Here is a 17,301-nt window from a genome sequence, read left to right on the forward strand (position 1 = left end):
ACTCCAAAAGCAAGCCTGACCAGCAGAGTGTAACAGTTGTGTCTTCATAAAGCTGGTCAATTTTCATCACTACAAAAATGCAACATATTCAGGTCAAATGAAATAGACATGTGTCTAGAACTCCCAGTACAGGATTTGTTTTCATCTTAATTCGTGTTCATAATCACGGCTAATGCACTGCTACTAGATTCTGATTTATGCTGTAAGCCGTTTAAAGTTCTGTCGCATCAATTTGGCAGCAAGCTATGTTATGTATAGGTGAAAGCAACTGTGAAAAATGGGCCTACAATGTTTTATCCTTGAAATCTAACCTTTAGGTTTTATCATTGTTGAGTGCCCCTAATGTACTGTGTAAGCTTCAGCGTGTAATTTAACGGGTGAATGGGATTTGCCCATCGCTGAAATTGGTGAAATTCCACCAATGCGTTTGAGACTGCATCACTGCTAGTCATCTGTGAATCGCTCTTTTACAGCTTTGCCCTAAAATTTGTTGTGCCAGCAAAAATGTGCTTAGAAGAACAAGGCAAACCAACTGTTGTGTCAGCACATCACTGGCCATAATATTGTGGTGCTATTGGCAGATGTTCAAGTATAATTGTTGGTGGATAGACACACACACACACACAAATAGTTAGCATTGGCATCTAAATGTGAGCTGTTGCTTCACCATCCATCAAATGAAAACTTTTGATTCCATCTATTTTGGGCCCTCTCAATGAAACATGGCACTGAGGGGATCCTTTGACAGGTACAGTATGTGGGTGAGGCAAGCAAAAGTAGAGTACATCTGTCCTCACTTGGTGAAAATCCTGAAAGGCTTGCTAGCAGTAGGTGGGATAAAGAGGGCCAGAGAAAACACTGCAAGGAGGGTTCTGAAGCCTTTTCCTGACTCTACATTTTGGTATTCGCCCAAGCCATAAATGAGCTATGGCTCACAAGCTTGCTTTGGAGAGCGAGTAGTTTTGATGGAATTGCAAAACAGCACTTGTGCTATTTGAATTAGAGTGAACTAAGGGGGAAAGTGTGTGTGTACATAGCTCATTCATGCAGTAGCAAACCACGGTTTAGTTTATGCCTGAACTAAACCAGAGTAGGTAAATGGTGGCAGTGGTCTTTTCAAAGCTATGAAATCTCAATTAAATTGTTTTCATACGTGGCCTGCAGTTGGCACTTTCAGCCCCAGGCTACACATGAAAACAAAAAATAAGCTTCTCTACACACTGGTTTTTAAATTTTGCTGATTTTGCCTGTATTTTGCTGATTTTGCCTGTACCGTATTTTTCGCCCTATAGGACGCACTTTTTCCCCTCCAAAAATGAAGGGGAAATGTGTGTGAGTCCTATGGGGCGAATGCAGGCTTTCGCTGAAGCCTGGAGAGCGAGAGGGGTCGGTGCGCACCGACCCCTCTCGCTCTCCAGGCTTCAGAAAGCTCTGCGCAACCCTCGGGAGAGCTGCCTGCAGTCCCCGGCTCAGCGCAGCTCGATGCGGCCACCGGGAGCGGGTCGCGAAGTCCCGCCCAGCTCCGGATGGCTGCGCAGAGCTGCCTGCAGTCCCGGGATCAGTGCAGCTCTGCGCGGCCACCAGGAGCGGGGCGCAAAGTCCCGCCCCCCTCCCGATGGCTGCGCAGAGCTGCCTGCAGTCCCGGGATCAGCACAGCTCTGCGCGGCCACCAGGAGCGGGGCGCGAAGTCCTGCCCCACTCCGGATGGCCGCGCAGAGCTGCCTGCAGTCCCGGGATCAGCGCAGCTCGGCGCGGCCACCGGGAGCGGGGAGCGAAGTCCCGCCCCCCTCCCGATGGCCGCGCAGAGCTGCCTGCAGTCCCGAGATCAGCGCAGCTCTGCGCGGCCACCGGGAGCGGGGCGCGAAGTCCCACCCAGCTCCGGATGGCCGCACAGAGCTGCCTGCAGTCCCGGGATCAGCGCAGCTCTGCGCGGCCACCGGGAGCGGGGCGCGAAGTCCCGCCCCCCTCCTGATGGCCACGCAGAGCTGCCTGCAGTCCCGAGATCAGCGCAGCTCTGCGCGGCCACCGGGAGGGGGGCGCGAAGTCCCGCCCCCCTCCCGATGGCCGCGCAGAGCTGCCTGCAGTCCCGAGATCAGCGCACCTCTCCCCACAGCCAGCCCCACAAGCTCGGGGGACAGTGGGGAGGCAGAGCGCGCCTTTCCGCTGTTCCCCGACCTGGTTCTTCCAGCCCCGCACCTGGGGGGGAATTTTTTTTCTTTATTTCCCCCCAAAAAAACTAGGTGCGTCCTATGGGCCGGAGCGTCCTATGGGGCGCAAAATACGGTATATTGTCGATACAGTGGTACCTCAGGTTAAGTACTTAATTTGTTCCAGAGGTCCGTACTTAACCTGAAACTGTTCTTAACCATTAGCTAAAGCACCACTTTAGCTAATGGGGCCTCCTGCTGCTGCCGCACCGCTGGAGCACGATTTCTGTTCTCATCCTGAAGCAAAGTTCTTAACCTGAAGCACTATTTCTGGGTTAGCGGAGTCTGTAACCTGAAGCGTATGTAACCTGAGGTACCACTGTAGTTTTTTTCTTTATTTTTGTGTGCATGAAACCGTTGACAATTATTCTCATTTAGTCCTAACCCTTTAAGCCAGTGGTGAGGAGCTCATGGCCCTCCAGATGGGCTCCATCTCCCATCAGCCCAAGCCTGCACGGCCAATGATGATGGGGATTTTCCTACCCTTACGATATACTATTCACTATGTCGTACTGATCCCAGCTCTAGCTGTTCCTAACGTGAAGGTTTCTGAATAAATTGCTGCTGTGCGTGACTCTGGATTCTTCCCAGCACTTCCCAACTGATTGTATCTACTGCATCACAATAGCACTTGCATCACAATGCTCCACAGACCTTGAGTTCATGGCCTCAGGCAAGGATGCAATTTTCTTTCATCATCCTGCGGAGGTGGGTGGCTTACACCAGCGATTCGCATCTTTCCGCTTCAAGCGTGTTCAAGTGACCCACAGTTAAAAATTCATTTCCAAAACTATAGGGCAGAGAGGTAAGAGAGTCTATCCATACACAACCTTGTAGAATGAGGAAACATCACTTGTGTCCTGCAACTAGACATATTATTAAATTGTATGAACTTTAGTGCTTAAGAAAATTAAAGCGATACCAGGCTCTCAAGTCAGTCTGGAAACAGCATTTTCTGATCTGGAGATCCTTTAGTTGCTGATATGCCGGATTCTGCACTTCCTCAGTGGTCATATAAATGTGCTCAGCTTATTCAAGGGCATTTTTTTCCTTTTCATGCATCTCATAATTAAGCCCTGGCTTTGAAAACAAGGTGTCAGGGCTGAGCCCCAGTACAAATTTAATACAGATTGCCTTCATGAAAAATTTAATCCCCTCCCACAAACTAAGTTGGAGAAGCTACGTCTGTATTTGTTCTTTCCAGCGGTTGCACACTAGAAGCAAATGCTGCATCAGCAAGGACTGTTATTCTGGGACAAATGGTTTTGTATCGCAGAGCCAACCTGAATTAGTTGGTTTCTGACATCCTCTTAAATTGCTTCTCTCTACACTGCAAACTCTGCCAAGAAGTGCACCAGTGGCGCAATTTCCTTCATCTTTCATAAGTGAAATGACACAACGTTCCTGTTCTTCCGCCACAAGAGACTTGTCCGAGTGGAGCAAAATTCTGCCCTGCACTCCCCCTCCTGTGAACCTTTAAAATCAGTGTGGGGAGAAGTGTAGCTGCACTAGAACTCTGCACTAGATACAGCTTGATGTGATCAACTTCCCCCTCGCTGTATTTTATTCAAGTTGGCACCTGTGCTTGCACGTAAGCCAAGGTCTGTTTCTGCTCTGGAAAGGTAGGGATGGTCACATGGGGGTGCTTGTGGGGCTGCTCTGGCTATACATGATGTTAGATCCCCAGAATGCAGCCTCAATATCACCAGAGATATTTTGTCCCATGCATATTTTTTTTATTGCAACAGCTTGAAATTGGAACCTTCTTTTCAAGCCAAAACTTTTTAAAATTATAGTAACAAGATACAATGATTTCAAGGTATCATTGAAGACTATGGGCACTGGTAGTCATTACTGATATCCCAAATCAGCACTGGAAAAGGAAGCAAAAGGAAATGCAGACCATTACATATGGATTGTTTGGTGAGCAGAGCATTAATCCAAGGTTCTGCTGATGCACACGGCAAAATCCAGAGATCTATCAAATGCTGCTTTTGAATTCAAGCAAGCTGACTACTATGTGCAATATTTTGCCTGTGACCTTACAAAATAGCTCACTCCAATGACCATGAGTCATAATTGAGTCTGGCAGATAAGTGTGGTAAAAATAACTTCATTATGGAACTAATCCAAAAAAAATTTAAAAATCCAAAGAAGCAGAAGACTCTGGCTGTGATAGTGAACATAACTTTATTTAGATCAAAAGGTTAATTGGGGGGCTTATAAGAAAAGATGGCAAGCCAATGGCACAGTTCTGTGACCGCATATAATCCATTCTACCTCTATAGCAATATATCATGGGTTGAATATCTAGCGAGAGAAATGTGATTTCTGTGACAAGCAGTGCTGTCCTTACATGAGCAGAATAGACTACTGCTTCCACCTCCCAGAGGATTGGGAGACCTTCAGAGAAGGGTGCTTTCTTGGGGTTGGGGGGTTCGCAGAGGGTTGAAAGGGGAGGTGAACACTGGGTTACATTAATATAGACATAAACAAACATTTCCTTGTGGCTTACAAGAACATATTGAAAACAATGTAATAATTAAAAATCAACAATAAGGCAGCAAAAATCCCACTCATTACACTCACAAACACACACACACAGAGGGAGGGAGGGAGGGGTGGCACAAATTATTTCTCATAAGTTTGCAGACAATGCTCCTAAGAGTTATATATACTCCTAAATGATGGAATGCACTAGTTTTAAAAAAGGAGTATGTTGACCAAGCATGTGGACATCATTTCAAGATTTTATGAAGTGCACCAAGACCTTTTGGGTAAAACCTGCAAAGGTTCCAACCCATCATTTGTGTATAAATACCCACATATGACTTTTATGTTCTCTTAATTTGTATAGCATGACATTTACTTGTACATAATCGTTATCGGTGCATAGAAGTGTCACACTGAAAATGACACTTGACTAGAGAGCATGTAAATCAACAAGTTCTTCTAGAATTTACAGGAAAGGGGTAAAAGCTAAATCAGAAAATGTTGACGTGTGGCATGAAGGGGAAATGAAAGCTCTCATGGCATCGCTGACAATTATGAAGGCAACTGTTGAGCATAACTGGCTGTCAGGAACATGAAAATGTTGGTAAATATAACAGCAGATCTCAACAGCTCACACTGTGTGTGTGTGTTTGATTGGAGTTGTCACTTTTAAACACCATCCTGCTACATGTTCCAAGGATGACTGAAATAACAAAACTTGAAAATATTTTTTAGACTATGGGTTGGATTCAGACCTGCTGTTCCACAAATGGAAGGGCTCCTTCTGTTCGTGGAAGTATGTTGGATCCAGTGGAGGTTTCTACTCCAAGGGTGGGAAGAGAAGCCCATTTTTGCCAATACCGTACTATACCGCTGCCCCATGGTCACTTCCCATTCTGTCTTAGGGCCACCAACCTTCCAATGCTGGTTTTTGGGAGGCACGGGGAGGGAGAACCAACAAAATACCGTAACTTCCTCCCTCTTCCATGCATCCAGTTTGGGATGTTCCACTCCGACCAATGACTGTACTCCACACAACAGTTAAAGTGCATATTAAGAACCAAAATGTCACATTATTTAGTTTTCAACTGGGACTGTGTTTGTGAAAGACAGAACAGCAATATTGTGTCATCTGTTATTTAGAGCCAACATAGGAAGAGCTTTTATTTACTCAGGACAGAGACCTAGAATTTTCTACAGCTTGGCCTCTGATTCATCCTAGACACAGAGGTTTAAACATTTGCCTGTCTGGAGGCTGCCGTGGTGTGGCCAAAACATAATTTGCTAGTGCAGTTGACAGACAGCATAATCTATAATATTTTCCAAATGCTAGTGAGTCAACATTTGTACAAGCCAGCCATGACTCATTCTTCCAAGTGAAAGCTTGTTACTGATACATTAAGATATAAAGTAAATGGTTCTAGTAATTCATCCAATTCCAAGGTCTATAAACTCCAGATCTTTTTAGAAACATATAAGGCAGCTGGTCATATCTTAAAATAATGGCTGGGATCCAAAAAATCTGGCCTTGAGACAGATCAGGAGATTTCCCCCTCTTGTACTAAGAGACAGAACCTAGAATAGAATAACAGTGGCATGTTTCAAATGTTCCTACAGGAAGCGGTCAGGGCTTGGATACTGGCAGAAATGTCAAAACCAGCCAAATGTGTACCAATGAAACAGACGGCAATTTGAAACTTGGGCGAAACGTAGTCTCTTTCTACTTGTTTTATAAAGAATAGGTACAACTTAGAGATGAATGTTTATCAAAAATTATCTTCAGTCTTCACACGTGGGTACAAAACATGTGAAGGGGCTTCTGAGAAAATACCAGACTAGCTTCATCCTCTAAATAAGGAATAGTCAATGTGTTGCCTAGCAGATGCTGTTGGACTACAGCTCCTATCATTCCAGTTCATTGGCCATGTGAGCTGGGGATGATGGGAGTTGTAGACTGATAACACATTGAAGTCACGTGCTGGCTATCCTTGCCCCACAGGCATGCAACAGCTGATATGTCATTGGCACCAGACTGAAGGGACCCTATGGATTTTATGGGTACAGGCTCCCCTCATGTCAATCATGTGTCACTCAGAGGGCATGGACAAAATATGTGTTACTGTCTAGGGGGTAGAGCTAGTTGCAGGAGTGTTATTCAAATCCCCTTTATGAGGTCAGTGTCCCGTCCCCCCCCCCCCCCAGTGCTAAGCAATTGAAATGGGTAAAGCTATTCTGTACTTTTTAAAACTGGTGGTGAACTGGTGAAGTGTGATGTCAATTGATCATATATTGCATTTATGCTTATTTCTGCATTTATTTCTAGGTTTATGAAATAAGAACACCATCTAACCTACCTCCACAAAAGAGCTTTCTGTAAAAGTACCATTTTAGAAGGTGAGTTTCTGGAAAAGATGTTGATTTTCACTCAGAATATTAATTTACCTAACCCAAATAGTTCTTCCAACAGATTTCCAAGTATACTTGTAACTGTGACTTTACATTTTGAATAAATACTGAATTAGTAACAAGAGACCTTAACGTTCTCTACTCTTTTTTCCAGGGGTTGTAATGGCAGGTACAGCAATAAGACTGCGACAATTTGTAGATACATCACCACAAATGCCTCCAGGGTAAAGTATCAAAAACAAAGCCCAGTTCCTTCAGAAACAGGTTCAGGATTTTACAAAACATTGCACTAACCAAGCAAGTTCAAGCCTGTCTGACAAACCCTTATTATAAAGGCTCAAGAACAGTATTTGAGAACATCTAAACTTTAAAATTTGCATTTCATGTACTTTGATAATCTCTACTATCACCTGGCAATCTGGAGAAAGTTTTAAAAAAAAAACCGCAGGCCTAATTAATTAATGTAAAAAAATGAAAGCTCCAGAAGACAACAAATGCAAATTGAGTGACATACTTAAACAGTTCACTAATAATTATTTGTAGAGATTTATGGAAATTCGGGCAGCAAATCTCAGCACAGAATTTGAATACTTAATCCCAATAATGATTTTCCCTTGCGTTTTCTAGGTATATTCTACATCAGGGAAAGGATGTCGTTGGTTACTATCCAGGGCAAACAGCAAGGGTTCATTATGAATATCCTCCTGAAAGTGAGAGAAGGTATGAAATGTATTTTGAACAGCTGCTCACCCCTTAGGAGGTGTTCTAATTAATTAAGGTATGAGAAGTTGGCAGCAACTGCACACCGAGACAGTTCTGCATATGGCCCTTTACTGCCTTAACATTAGAAATTTATTGTGACAGGTAGGACACACAAAAGCTTTTTCCCGGGCCTGTCTTGCACTCTTCCCATTTATCAAACGCTGAAAAGGTCAACACTGATAGAGCCTTTGTTACTCCCACCATTCGGCTCTCAGGTGACTGGAACGCCTTATTAAAATACTCAAGAACCCCATTATTACCTGGGGGTGTCATGCATGTGCGCACCATAGAATGGCGATGTGGATGGAAATAGCTTGCTAGCACAACCCCTAGTTCAACATGATGCAAGCAACAGTCCAACATTTAGAGGGACCATGTTGGCTGCCTGGTTATTATTTCAATTTCATTGTTCTGTATGGCAGTGTTTCCCAACCTTTTTTGGGCAAAGGCACACTTGTTTGATGAAAAAAATCTCGAGGCACACCACCATTACAGCCCCGTGACGTCAGCGCGCAGCGTCGCGTCGGGAGGGACGCACGAAAGTGTAAGTTTCAATTATTTTCCCTCCCCTCCTGTGTAAAGGGGAATGCACTCTGCTAAGTAAAGGCACTTGCCACAGCAGCGTCAACGTCACAGCACCCACCGGCACCCAAGAGAGAAGAGGTCTCAGCAGCCCTTTTGCCACGAAGAGGAGCAAGAACGAGAGGAGGAGGAGGAAGAGGAAGAGAGTCCCCCCCCAAAAAACATTCTCCTTTTGATCTTTCTTATTTGCAATTCCTCATTGCAAAACAGCGGTTGATATACAGCTGATTTTTTTGTTATTACAGTCCCCACCCCCTCACCTAGAAAAACACCACCTGTCAATTTTATTATTATTATTATTATTATTATTATTATTATTATTATTATTATTATTATTATTATTATTCCCCGCCACTCTGGGAGGCTGAAGCCCTTTAAGGCTTCCTTCTGTCCACTCTCTGTGAATTACCTGCCTGGAGCTGGTTTCTGGGGGGGGGGGCGCTGCTGCCGGTGTCCTCCCCGTCGACACCGGCAGCATTTAACAACTTTAAAGATGTGCCCCCCCCTGTAATTTCCATAACAGTTGGAAGGTCAAAAATATAACCTCCTATGACAACTCCTGCAACCCATGAGCTTTCAGACAAAGATCATGCATGGACAAATGTAAAGATCTTTGGAAAGTATTGATCGAAACCACAGTAACAAACGAATCAATGTATCTTCAAGGGAAAGAATAAGTAGATCCATTTGCATATATAGCTCTGTAGGCTTAATTATATTCCATTGCTATTTTGTTATTGCTCTTTTCCTCTGCTTCTATTTATTTTTAATGCATGTAACCTTTTTATTCCCCCTCCCCCCCCGCCAATTTAACTCCTTGTAATACTCTCAATAAAATATAAAGAAACAAGAAAGGAGATTCCCACAAAACATTAGGAAGGCCTTTCTGGTGGTGAGAGCAGTCAGACAGGGGAAGGGGCTTTTAGGGAGAGGTCGGGGGGGCATCTGCCAGGGATGCTTTAGCTGTGAGTCCTGAATTGCTGGGGGTTGGACTGGATGACCTTTGGGTTCCTTCCACGAGAGAGAGAGAGAGAGAGAGAGAGAGAGAGAGAGAGAGGAGGACATTCCTAAGAACCGGCAGCTCAGCTCTCGCCTCCCTCCAGGAACCAGCAGTTTAGGGCTCAGATCTTTCCCACAGGCCTTTCTGAGTTCTTCTCCGGGGACACCCCAGGATGGCCAGAGCGTCACAAGAACCGCACCAGACATTCGCCAGACCCCAAATCTTTCCCCCTTCCTGGCCTGAGAGGCTGCAAATTCTACCTGCCTTCCCCCCTCCAATTGATCAACACACAGAGATGCAGGTGGCCAGGGACCCACCTGTGCACACCTGAGCCTGCAAGGGGCAGCCAAGCCCCCTTCACCGCCTGCCCCCCCGCCAGCCCCCTCTCCCCTCCTCCCTAGGCGGCAGCTCCGCCATGACCACAAACGGCGGCGGCAGCAGCAGCCGCGCGCGGCCCGGGCTCCCCTCGCCGGCCGCGGGAGCCAAGGCGCGCGATAATTTTCTTAAATTATGTCAGCGGCGCCCGGCAGAGCAGCCCTCTCGGCCACGGCAGCCCGGCTCTCCCAGCCCCCGGGGGCCGCCCTCCTCCCTCGCGCACCCGCAGCGTTCCCGCCCGGAGAGGCGGCGGCGGCAGCAGCAGCCGCACGCGGCCCGGGCTCCCCTCGCCGGCCGCGGGAGCCAAGGCGCGCGACGAGGGAGCCAAGGCGCGCGATAATTTTCTTAAATTATGTCAGCGGCGCCCGGCAGAGCAGCCCTCTCGGCCATGGCAGCCCGGCTCTCCCAGCCCCCGGGGGCCGCCCTCCTCCCTCGCACACCCGCAGCGTTCCGCCCGGAGAGGCGGCGGCGGCAGCAGCAGCCGCGCGCGGCCCGGGCTCCCCTCGCCGGCCGCGGGAGCCAAGGCGCGCGACGAGGGAGAGCCGCGAGGCGGGCGCTGTGGACTGAAGCGCTGCCCGCCGAGCTCGCAGGCAGCCAGGCAGGCAGACAGCGAGAGCCCCGCGCTGGGCGGCCTCTCCTCGCCGCCGCCGCCCCGCCTCTCGCAGCCCGCCTCGCCCGCCTCCCTCCCACGGAACACAAGGCAACCTTCCACGGCACACTAGTGTGCCGCGGAACACCGGTTGGGAAACACTGCTGTATGGGACAATGACAATAAAGATATCTTATCGTATTATTATTATTATTTATTGACCAGTGACAATCTTTTCAGCAGTGGTTTTCCCACTTGCTGAAAGCCCTCCCTAGTGAAGTGCACCTGCTTCCATCATCATACACTTTCAGGAAGAATTTGAAAACAGTCTCTCTTTATCCAGGCATTAGGTGGCTGAAGAATACCGTTCCTGGCAATTGCTGGATGGAATAATGTTTTCAACTATGGCTGCTTTTAGAATGTTTTCTAACCCGTACTAGAATGTTTTGTTTCTAAATTGTGCATCTGTTTGTGGCCCTGGACTCCTTTGGGAGGGAGGTTAGGTTATAAATTTAATAACATAATAATATTGCCTTTGCTTTTTACACAAAGAGAAAGTGTGTTTGAAATAAGTATTCGGAAATCCTAAGCCGTTAATTTGGCATAAACAGAGTCACTTCACACATCAATGTAAATTCCTCAAAAGTGCTCACAGAAAACTTGGAATTAGTTAGCATCACCTGAATGCGGATTTGACACTTCTGGTGTTGAGGAACAGACACTGACCCACAAAAGAAATTTAATGCACACACATACAAACTACCAGAGTGCTAAAGAAGGGGAGGTGAAAGTTTGGGGATGTTTAAAATGGATTGTAAAGCTTGGTCTATTTGACTCATCTAGCCAATTTGTCACCCTATCTTAAAAAGAAAAATGAATCCCCGAAGAGAGGAAATGTGGACTAGTGGTTAAAGCATAGGGTTTCCCCCTCCCAACCAGATCAATCCTGGTTTGAATGTGCATTAGCCCTACATTACTCTCCATTACTGTTAATACTTTGAGTATAAATGTGGGCCTTTTGTACTCTCATGTAATTCTTGATACAGAAGTACAGTAAAGGTTTCTCATGAGGATACTTAATTTTTAAAAAAACCTCCAGCTAGTATTGAAAGCTATTTATTATATGTTACAGTAAGCTTCCACAACAGAATAAAATCAATGCAGTTTACTCTGCTGCAAGTGCAAAGTGCACAGCCTCATTTGCACTACCTCAAGAACCCGATATTCAGTTGGCACAAACAATAGCTTATTATGAGTCTGGCTGTAAGCTGCCATGCTGCTAATGCCTATTAGACTATAGCTGGATTATAACTGAATGGTCCATTTCAATAGGATATTAGAATAAGTATTTAGATATTTGGCTACTCTTACAGGCAGCTCATGTTTTACCAAGCCGGGTGTCAACACAAGATTACTGAATTGTTTTATATTTTTCATAAAGCCTTTATAGAAAAATGCAGACAGTCCCAGTAAAACGTGAAACTGTACTTCAGCATGACTATGACTATTTAGTTCTGAAGCAATATATTCACTACCAGAGGACCAAGAAGAAAGTCAGTGACTGGTGTACAACAACAACATACAGAGAAGCATTCACATTACCATTTTACAAATCAGGTGGGTAAATTCTTAGCCAGATAACATACACAACCTACGTTTAGGTTAGGAAAGCTCTTCAATCTTATAAAAAAATAGCTTTATGTATTGATTTGCACATTCACTTTCATATACTTTTTTTTTTTTTTTGCAATAAAAAGGCCAACAGAAGCTTTTGACCTTACACAGAAGCAAAGCACAGTAGTATCTTCCTTTTTAAGAAATAAATGTGGAAGGTAGCCATTAGGCTGGCTTTAAAAAAAATCCTTCACTGTTAAACATGTTTATATAAATGTTGGTGTGCATTACATGCCTTCATCACAGCTTGGAAGGGAGCTAATCGTACTGTTCCCCACCTAGAGCGGAAGAGAGTAAATGCAAGAATATAGCGAGAGGTTAGCCCAACAGTTTTCATGAAAATCAACAATTGCATTAAACATTAACAAGCATTTAACCAGCGATTTGCAGGGCTTGATTTCTTAAAATGAAAAAAACAACAACAGTTTTGATATTTTAAAAATACATACGCAATTGAAATTAGTGCAAAAAAGAAGACGAACTTCAATCCTGCAAGCTCTGCGTATCAGGTAAAGCTATTAGCTCATGGATTAGCAGTCTACTATGAGATAATCCTAACGCTGGTATTTTGGCAGAAAGCCCTTCTGCCCAACAATTGCCTACAGATTAAAATATCCTTCTTCGCCCTTTCCAGAAGGCTAAACTTCTCTGAAGTATGTGATGTTTGTCATCCTCTGAGAATATACAGGTCTGAATTCAAAGAACTGTAATGCTTCTGTGAACCCATGGGAGTTTTGGACTTGCTTCTCACAAGAAGCAGGGCCTTAAACTACAGGGTAAATCTCTTCAAACAAAGGACCAAGTCTAATATGGCACCAGGGCTGGGGGTGGGTGCCCCACAAAGGGGGAAAGTCAAACCAAAGTTCTTTTTTAGCGGTCCGCATGAGCTCTGCAGAGGTGTTCCAAGAAATCATGTGGCTTTATAGTTGAACTGGTAGGCAACTAAATTCATTTTCTGCAACAGTGCTTGATACAACTGTTACTGTTTCAATGTCTCTAGGTGAAGATCAACAATGGTTTAATAGTCCAAGCTTTGTAGTTCTTCTTCCACCATTGGGCTGAGATTAAATAATGATTTATCAGTTCAGAATAACCAATCAAGTGGATGTGGAGGAGGAAGAGCTAACACACAGTTCGGATGGGTCAAAAGCTAGAATGAGAAATAAAAATGCAACAGCCATAGCAGGGCACCCTAGTTTTTTGGTTTTTAATGTGATCTACAGAGCCTTCAGAAAAAGGCACATTGCCGAGGAATAGTTACATGAAGCGTCTGGTATATGCTTTTTTATGTGACTGGGGTGTGCGGGATGGAAGTGTTAGAAGCTGCCAGTCAATTATCCACAGGTTTTGAATTCATTAATTCCTTCTGAATTCAAGCAGCAAGGCCAATAATGATTTTATGTTTAAATTATAGACATTGCTGAGGATTATCATCCAAAATCTGATGCTGAATCACAGTCTGTTTGGAAAAGTTTTTCAGCAAAGAAGAAAGACAAAGCTAAACCTTCATTTATGGGAGTTTGATAAATCCTTTCAGCCAAGCTGCGTGTTTTTCTAAAACACATGCACACACCGAAAAACAAGATGGAATAACCTTTCAAGACTGCCGCCCACAAAAGTACTAAAGACGTCTTCTTATACTATATGGAGTGTTGCAATTTTAAATATGTTCTGAACTGCTTTGAACACTTCTGAAACTTGATTTTAGAGATGGAAAAGCTTGACGGTAATAGGTATCAAAAGAGGGGGACGACATATTTTTTGGGGGGGGCAGCCTTTCAGTGCTGCAACTGCAAAGCACAGGCAGAAGTTAATCAGTGTTACAAAAGGCCTCTTCTCTTCTCTCCTCCACCCCCCCCCCGGCAAAAAAATTGACCATGGCTTCTTTGTCCCAGAAAGGCAGGAGTAGAAAGCAATGGGAGGTGTACTTAGATCTTACTTAGATCACTTCTGTCCCCTATGCATATTTCCAGAGAACTTACTAGGAATATATTCACTTCTGAGTGCCCCCGCCCCTGCCCCGCAATATTGAACAATGCAGGGCAAAATAAATCAAACTAGGACTTAAACGGGGGAAAGGAATAGGATTCCATCCCCTCTTCCACCCCATTAGAGCAATACCGCTCTTCTTTCACCTTGCTCTGGAGATGTGGAAGCAACCAGGATTGTGAAGCTAGAGAGACCAGAAGCTTGAATGAGATTACTGTTTTGTATAACTCTGCAAACTGCTTCCTCTTTACCCATACTAGAATGTTTAACACTGGAAATACATGAGATGCAGGGTATCATATATAGACCTATCCCAATTTTTGCAATACAGGAACACCCACAGGTCACTGGAAGAAGCAACTGTTCAAAGCTGTAAGGAAAAGTTGAGGGATTGATACAACGTTGTTTTAGGGCTGCTGCCTCCCTTCCTCCATGTGTAACTCGGGATAACACTTTAATGAATGATGGAGTGTTGTCTACGAAAGATCGTGCTATAATATATGTCTTGTCGTTTAAGGTGTATAAGACTTTGCTGCTGCAAAAACACCAAACAATTCCTACCCCCTGGGAATTTTAAAAGATTAGTTCGCAGACATGACAGTTATTTGTGATTTCAAAGGGCTTCTATCAGAGCATGCTGAATATTTTTCCTGTGTGCACAAGCATGTGTGTTGCTAAGGGGTGTGTGGAAAGAATCACTTTATTTTTTAGTTAACACAGAACTATGCACCAGTGCATAGGTAGTTAGAAAAACATACCTAGCAAACTGGAAATAGCAAATTGAGCAGATTTATTATGTGTTATCCCTGCTACCAGAACAGGTAATTGTGAATAAAATGTTAAAAGGCAGAGACAAAAGAAAGCAGGCAAGAGAGGGGGGGAAATGTGTATTCTATGGGCTGGATCCTAAATTAGTTTTCTGTAAATAGGAGGCCTCCCATTGGTGGAAGGAGACTGTTTTTGCAGATTCCTTCCTTCCCCTCTTCTGGAGCGCCCCCTCCCAAACACTCCAGAGCAGACTTTCAAAGGAGCTGCAGGGGAAGGCAAAAATCTGTGAAATTCACTTCTCATCCCTCACTTTTGCCAGCAGAATCAATGCTGTGTAAATTTTGAAATTCAGAACATATCACTGCTAATCCAGTAAGAAGGCCAGTTTTAAAGATAGAGCCCAAAATTTGAGAGAAATATTTGGATAGGGAGAATTTTAAAAGTATCCATAACCAAAGCCTTCTCCAGAATCTAAACACAATAATGCTATTCCTGGCTTCAATGACCGGTTCTTCTAAAAAGTTTCCGTAGTCCAAAAATAATCTTGGCATTAACAAAAAAATAGCTGTCTGCAAGAAAACAAAACAAAACAGAAAACAGCAGCATACTGTTCTGATAAAAGGAAGTCAATCCACACATCAAAAAGAGAGAAAGGCTAATGTTGTTTTATTCTGGTGGCAAAGCATCTTGCTAGATGTGGTTGGAGTCAAAAAGATTAAAGGGAAAGTGAACACTTACTATCTCTGGAGAAGCAATTTGAAAAAGAAGGTTGGGGGTCCAAGGAGCTGAAGTGAGGAGGGAAGACAAGAAGACCTGTTGTGTGAGTGGACTGCTACTTACGCAGCTCTCAATCCATCCCACTCTCTTTTCTTAACAGAAAATGCTTATTTTGGATTACCTACCCCTGGATTTCTGCATAAAGGTCTTCTTAACCAATTGTACACACCTGCAAAGTGGTGTATAGCACAATGTACCTCACAAGCAACAGTGGATGTGAAGACCATGCTTATGTACAAACATACTCAGCAAGCGCATAAAAAATATTCAGTTTTTTAAAAGCTATCATGGCACCATGGTTTGTTTACCTGCTATATGGAAGCCCAAGCTTCCAATCATATTTGTCCTGATTATGATTCAGCGTACACATTCAAACTCATTCAATAGTTAATGAGATTCTCCTTAGGCTATTTGACTTTTACTGTCCCACAAGCTTAGTGAAGCTACACTAAAGCCTGTCATCAGTTTCCTTTCCCTTTAGTGATCTGGTTGCATTGTATTTTTGTTGTCTGTATGATTTCAAAATAAAATTCCTTTAAAGGCGGGAGGCGGGCGTTGTAATTAAGTGCTAGTATGTCAGCACCAACTAGCAACTGTTATCTCATACAAAATGCCAGTTAATAAAAACGTAAATGCAGTTCACATATTTAGCAGAGTTATACACCAGATCTGGCTGAATTCGGAATTGGATTGGACCAATTCAGGCTGATTTGTGCCCTATCCAGATCAGGCTGAAGCAGCTACAAATCCCTACAGAGAGGGCTGGGTTGTCCCAAACAGATTTGTATTGATCTGTTGCTGAACTGTTGCTCGAAACAGTCTCAGAAAAACAGGTAAGACTGTGAGAAAACACAGTTACAGCCATTTTGGTTTCACAATTCAAGTCAATGGGATTTCCAGAGATTTGTAATTTCCGCATTGCTATCTGGATTTCTAAATTTGCCCCCACAAATCAGATGAGGGGAGTCCCTAAAAATTTAGTTCTGTGTACTGTTTCGGCTTACCTCTCTTACAGTAACTCTTAAAATATCAATGAAAAGAAGAAAGCTATGGAAGAATTTCAGCATAAAAGTTAGAAAGCCACCATTGTTCACCTTATAAAGCTGATGAATGATGCTGAGAATGTTACGGCATATAATAGGGATTGAAAATACTTACGCATCTATAACACCGATAACTGTGGGATAAAATGACTGACATAGCAGGCATGCAATGGAATCAAAAGAAAAGGCTTCTGCAAAAACAAAACAAAAGCCACAAAACACAAAGCAACAAACATGATTTGTACATCCTGTTATCTTAGGGTATTTGCCAAGATGATTTTTAAAAAATCTATTTACAGTAAAGTATTGGCTTCAGTATTTATTTACCTAGGTAGCCCAATGTGTCCCTAACAGGACTGCCAGTAGCTCCTGTGTCTACATTCAAGGACCCGACTATGCATCCAGTTTCCGATAATCCTCTAAATATTTGAAATTTGATGGATTTGACACTAGGCTAATGAACTGATGGAAGGGCAGAAGGAATAAAAGCTGAAACGCAGAAGTATCATAACAGCTAAAAATGTATTAATGAACTCCTTTCAGTAGTGAGTATAATAGACCTACAATATGTTTTCTGTATCTTACTTTATAATTTAAGTTGTTGCACTGTTTACATATTAAACATCCCTTCCAAAC

At 43.9% G+C, this 17,301-nt stretch overlaps 1 protein-coding gene across 3 annotated transcripts; it reads left to right on the forward strand.

Annotated features, from left to right (window-relative positions):
- The first annotated feature begins 615 nt into the window (after positions 1 to 615).
- SPMIP3 (sperm microtubule inner protein 3) lies at positions 616 to 13,733 on the forward strand. Of its 3 annotated transcripts, none has more exons than XM_081188159.1 (6): positions 616 to 748; positions 7,024 to 7,094; positions 7,261 to 7,330; positions 7,734 to 7,826; positions 11,856 to 12,031; positions 13,503 to 13,733. In XM_081188159.1, exons 3-6 carry the CDS (start codon positions 7,269 to 7,271, stop codon positions 13,610 to 13,612), a joined length of 441 nt encoding a protein of 146 aa, XP_081044285.1. In that variant the 5' UTR covers positions 616 to 748; positions 7,024 to 7,094; positions 7,261 to 7,268; the 3' UTR covers positions 13,613 to 13,733. The 3 variants fall into 3 exon arrangements, with proteins under 3 accessions (XP_081044285.1, XP_081044286.1, XP_081044284.1); XM_081188160.1 differs by lacking the exon at positions 616 to 748 and adding an exon at positions 2,840 to 2,915; XM_081188158.1 differs by lacking the exon at positions 616 to 748 and adding an exon at positions 2,867 to 3,012.
- The last annotated feature ends 3,568 nt before the right edge of the window (positions 13,734 to 17,301 follow it).

This window comes from Podarcis bocagei (genome assembly GCF_964188305.1).
Source record: "Podarcis bocagei genome assembly, chromosome: 3".
In the NCBI taxonomy this organism is placed as follows: Eukaryota; Metazoa; Chordata; class Lepidosauria; order Squamata; family Lacertidae; genus Podarcis; species Podarcis bocagei.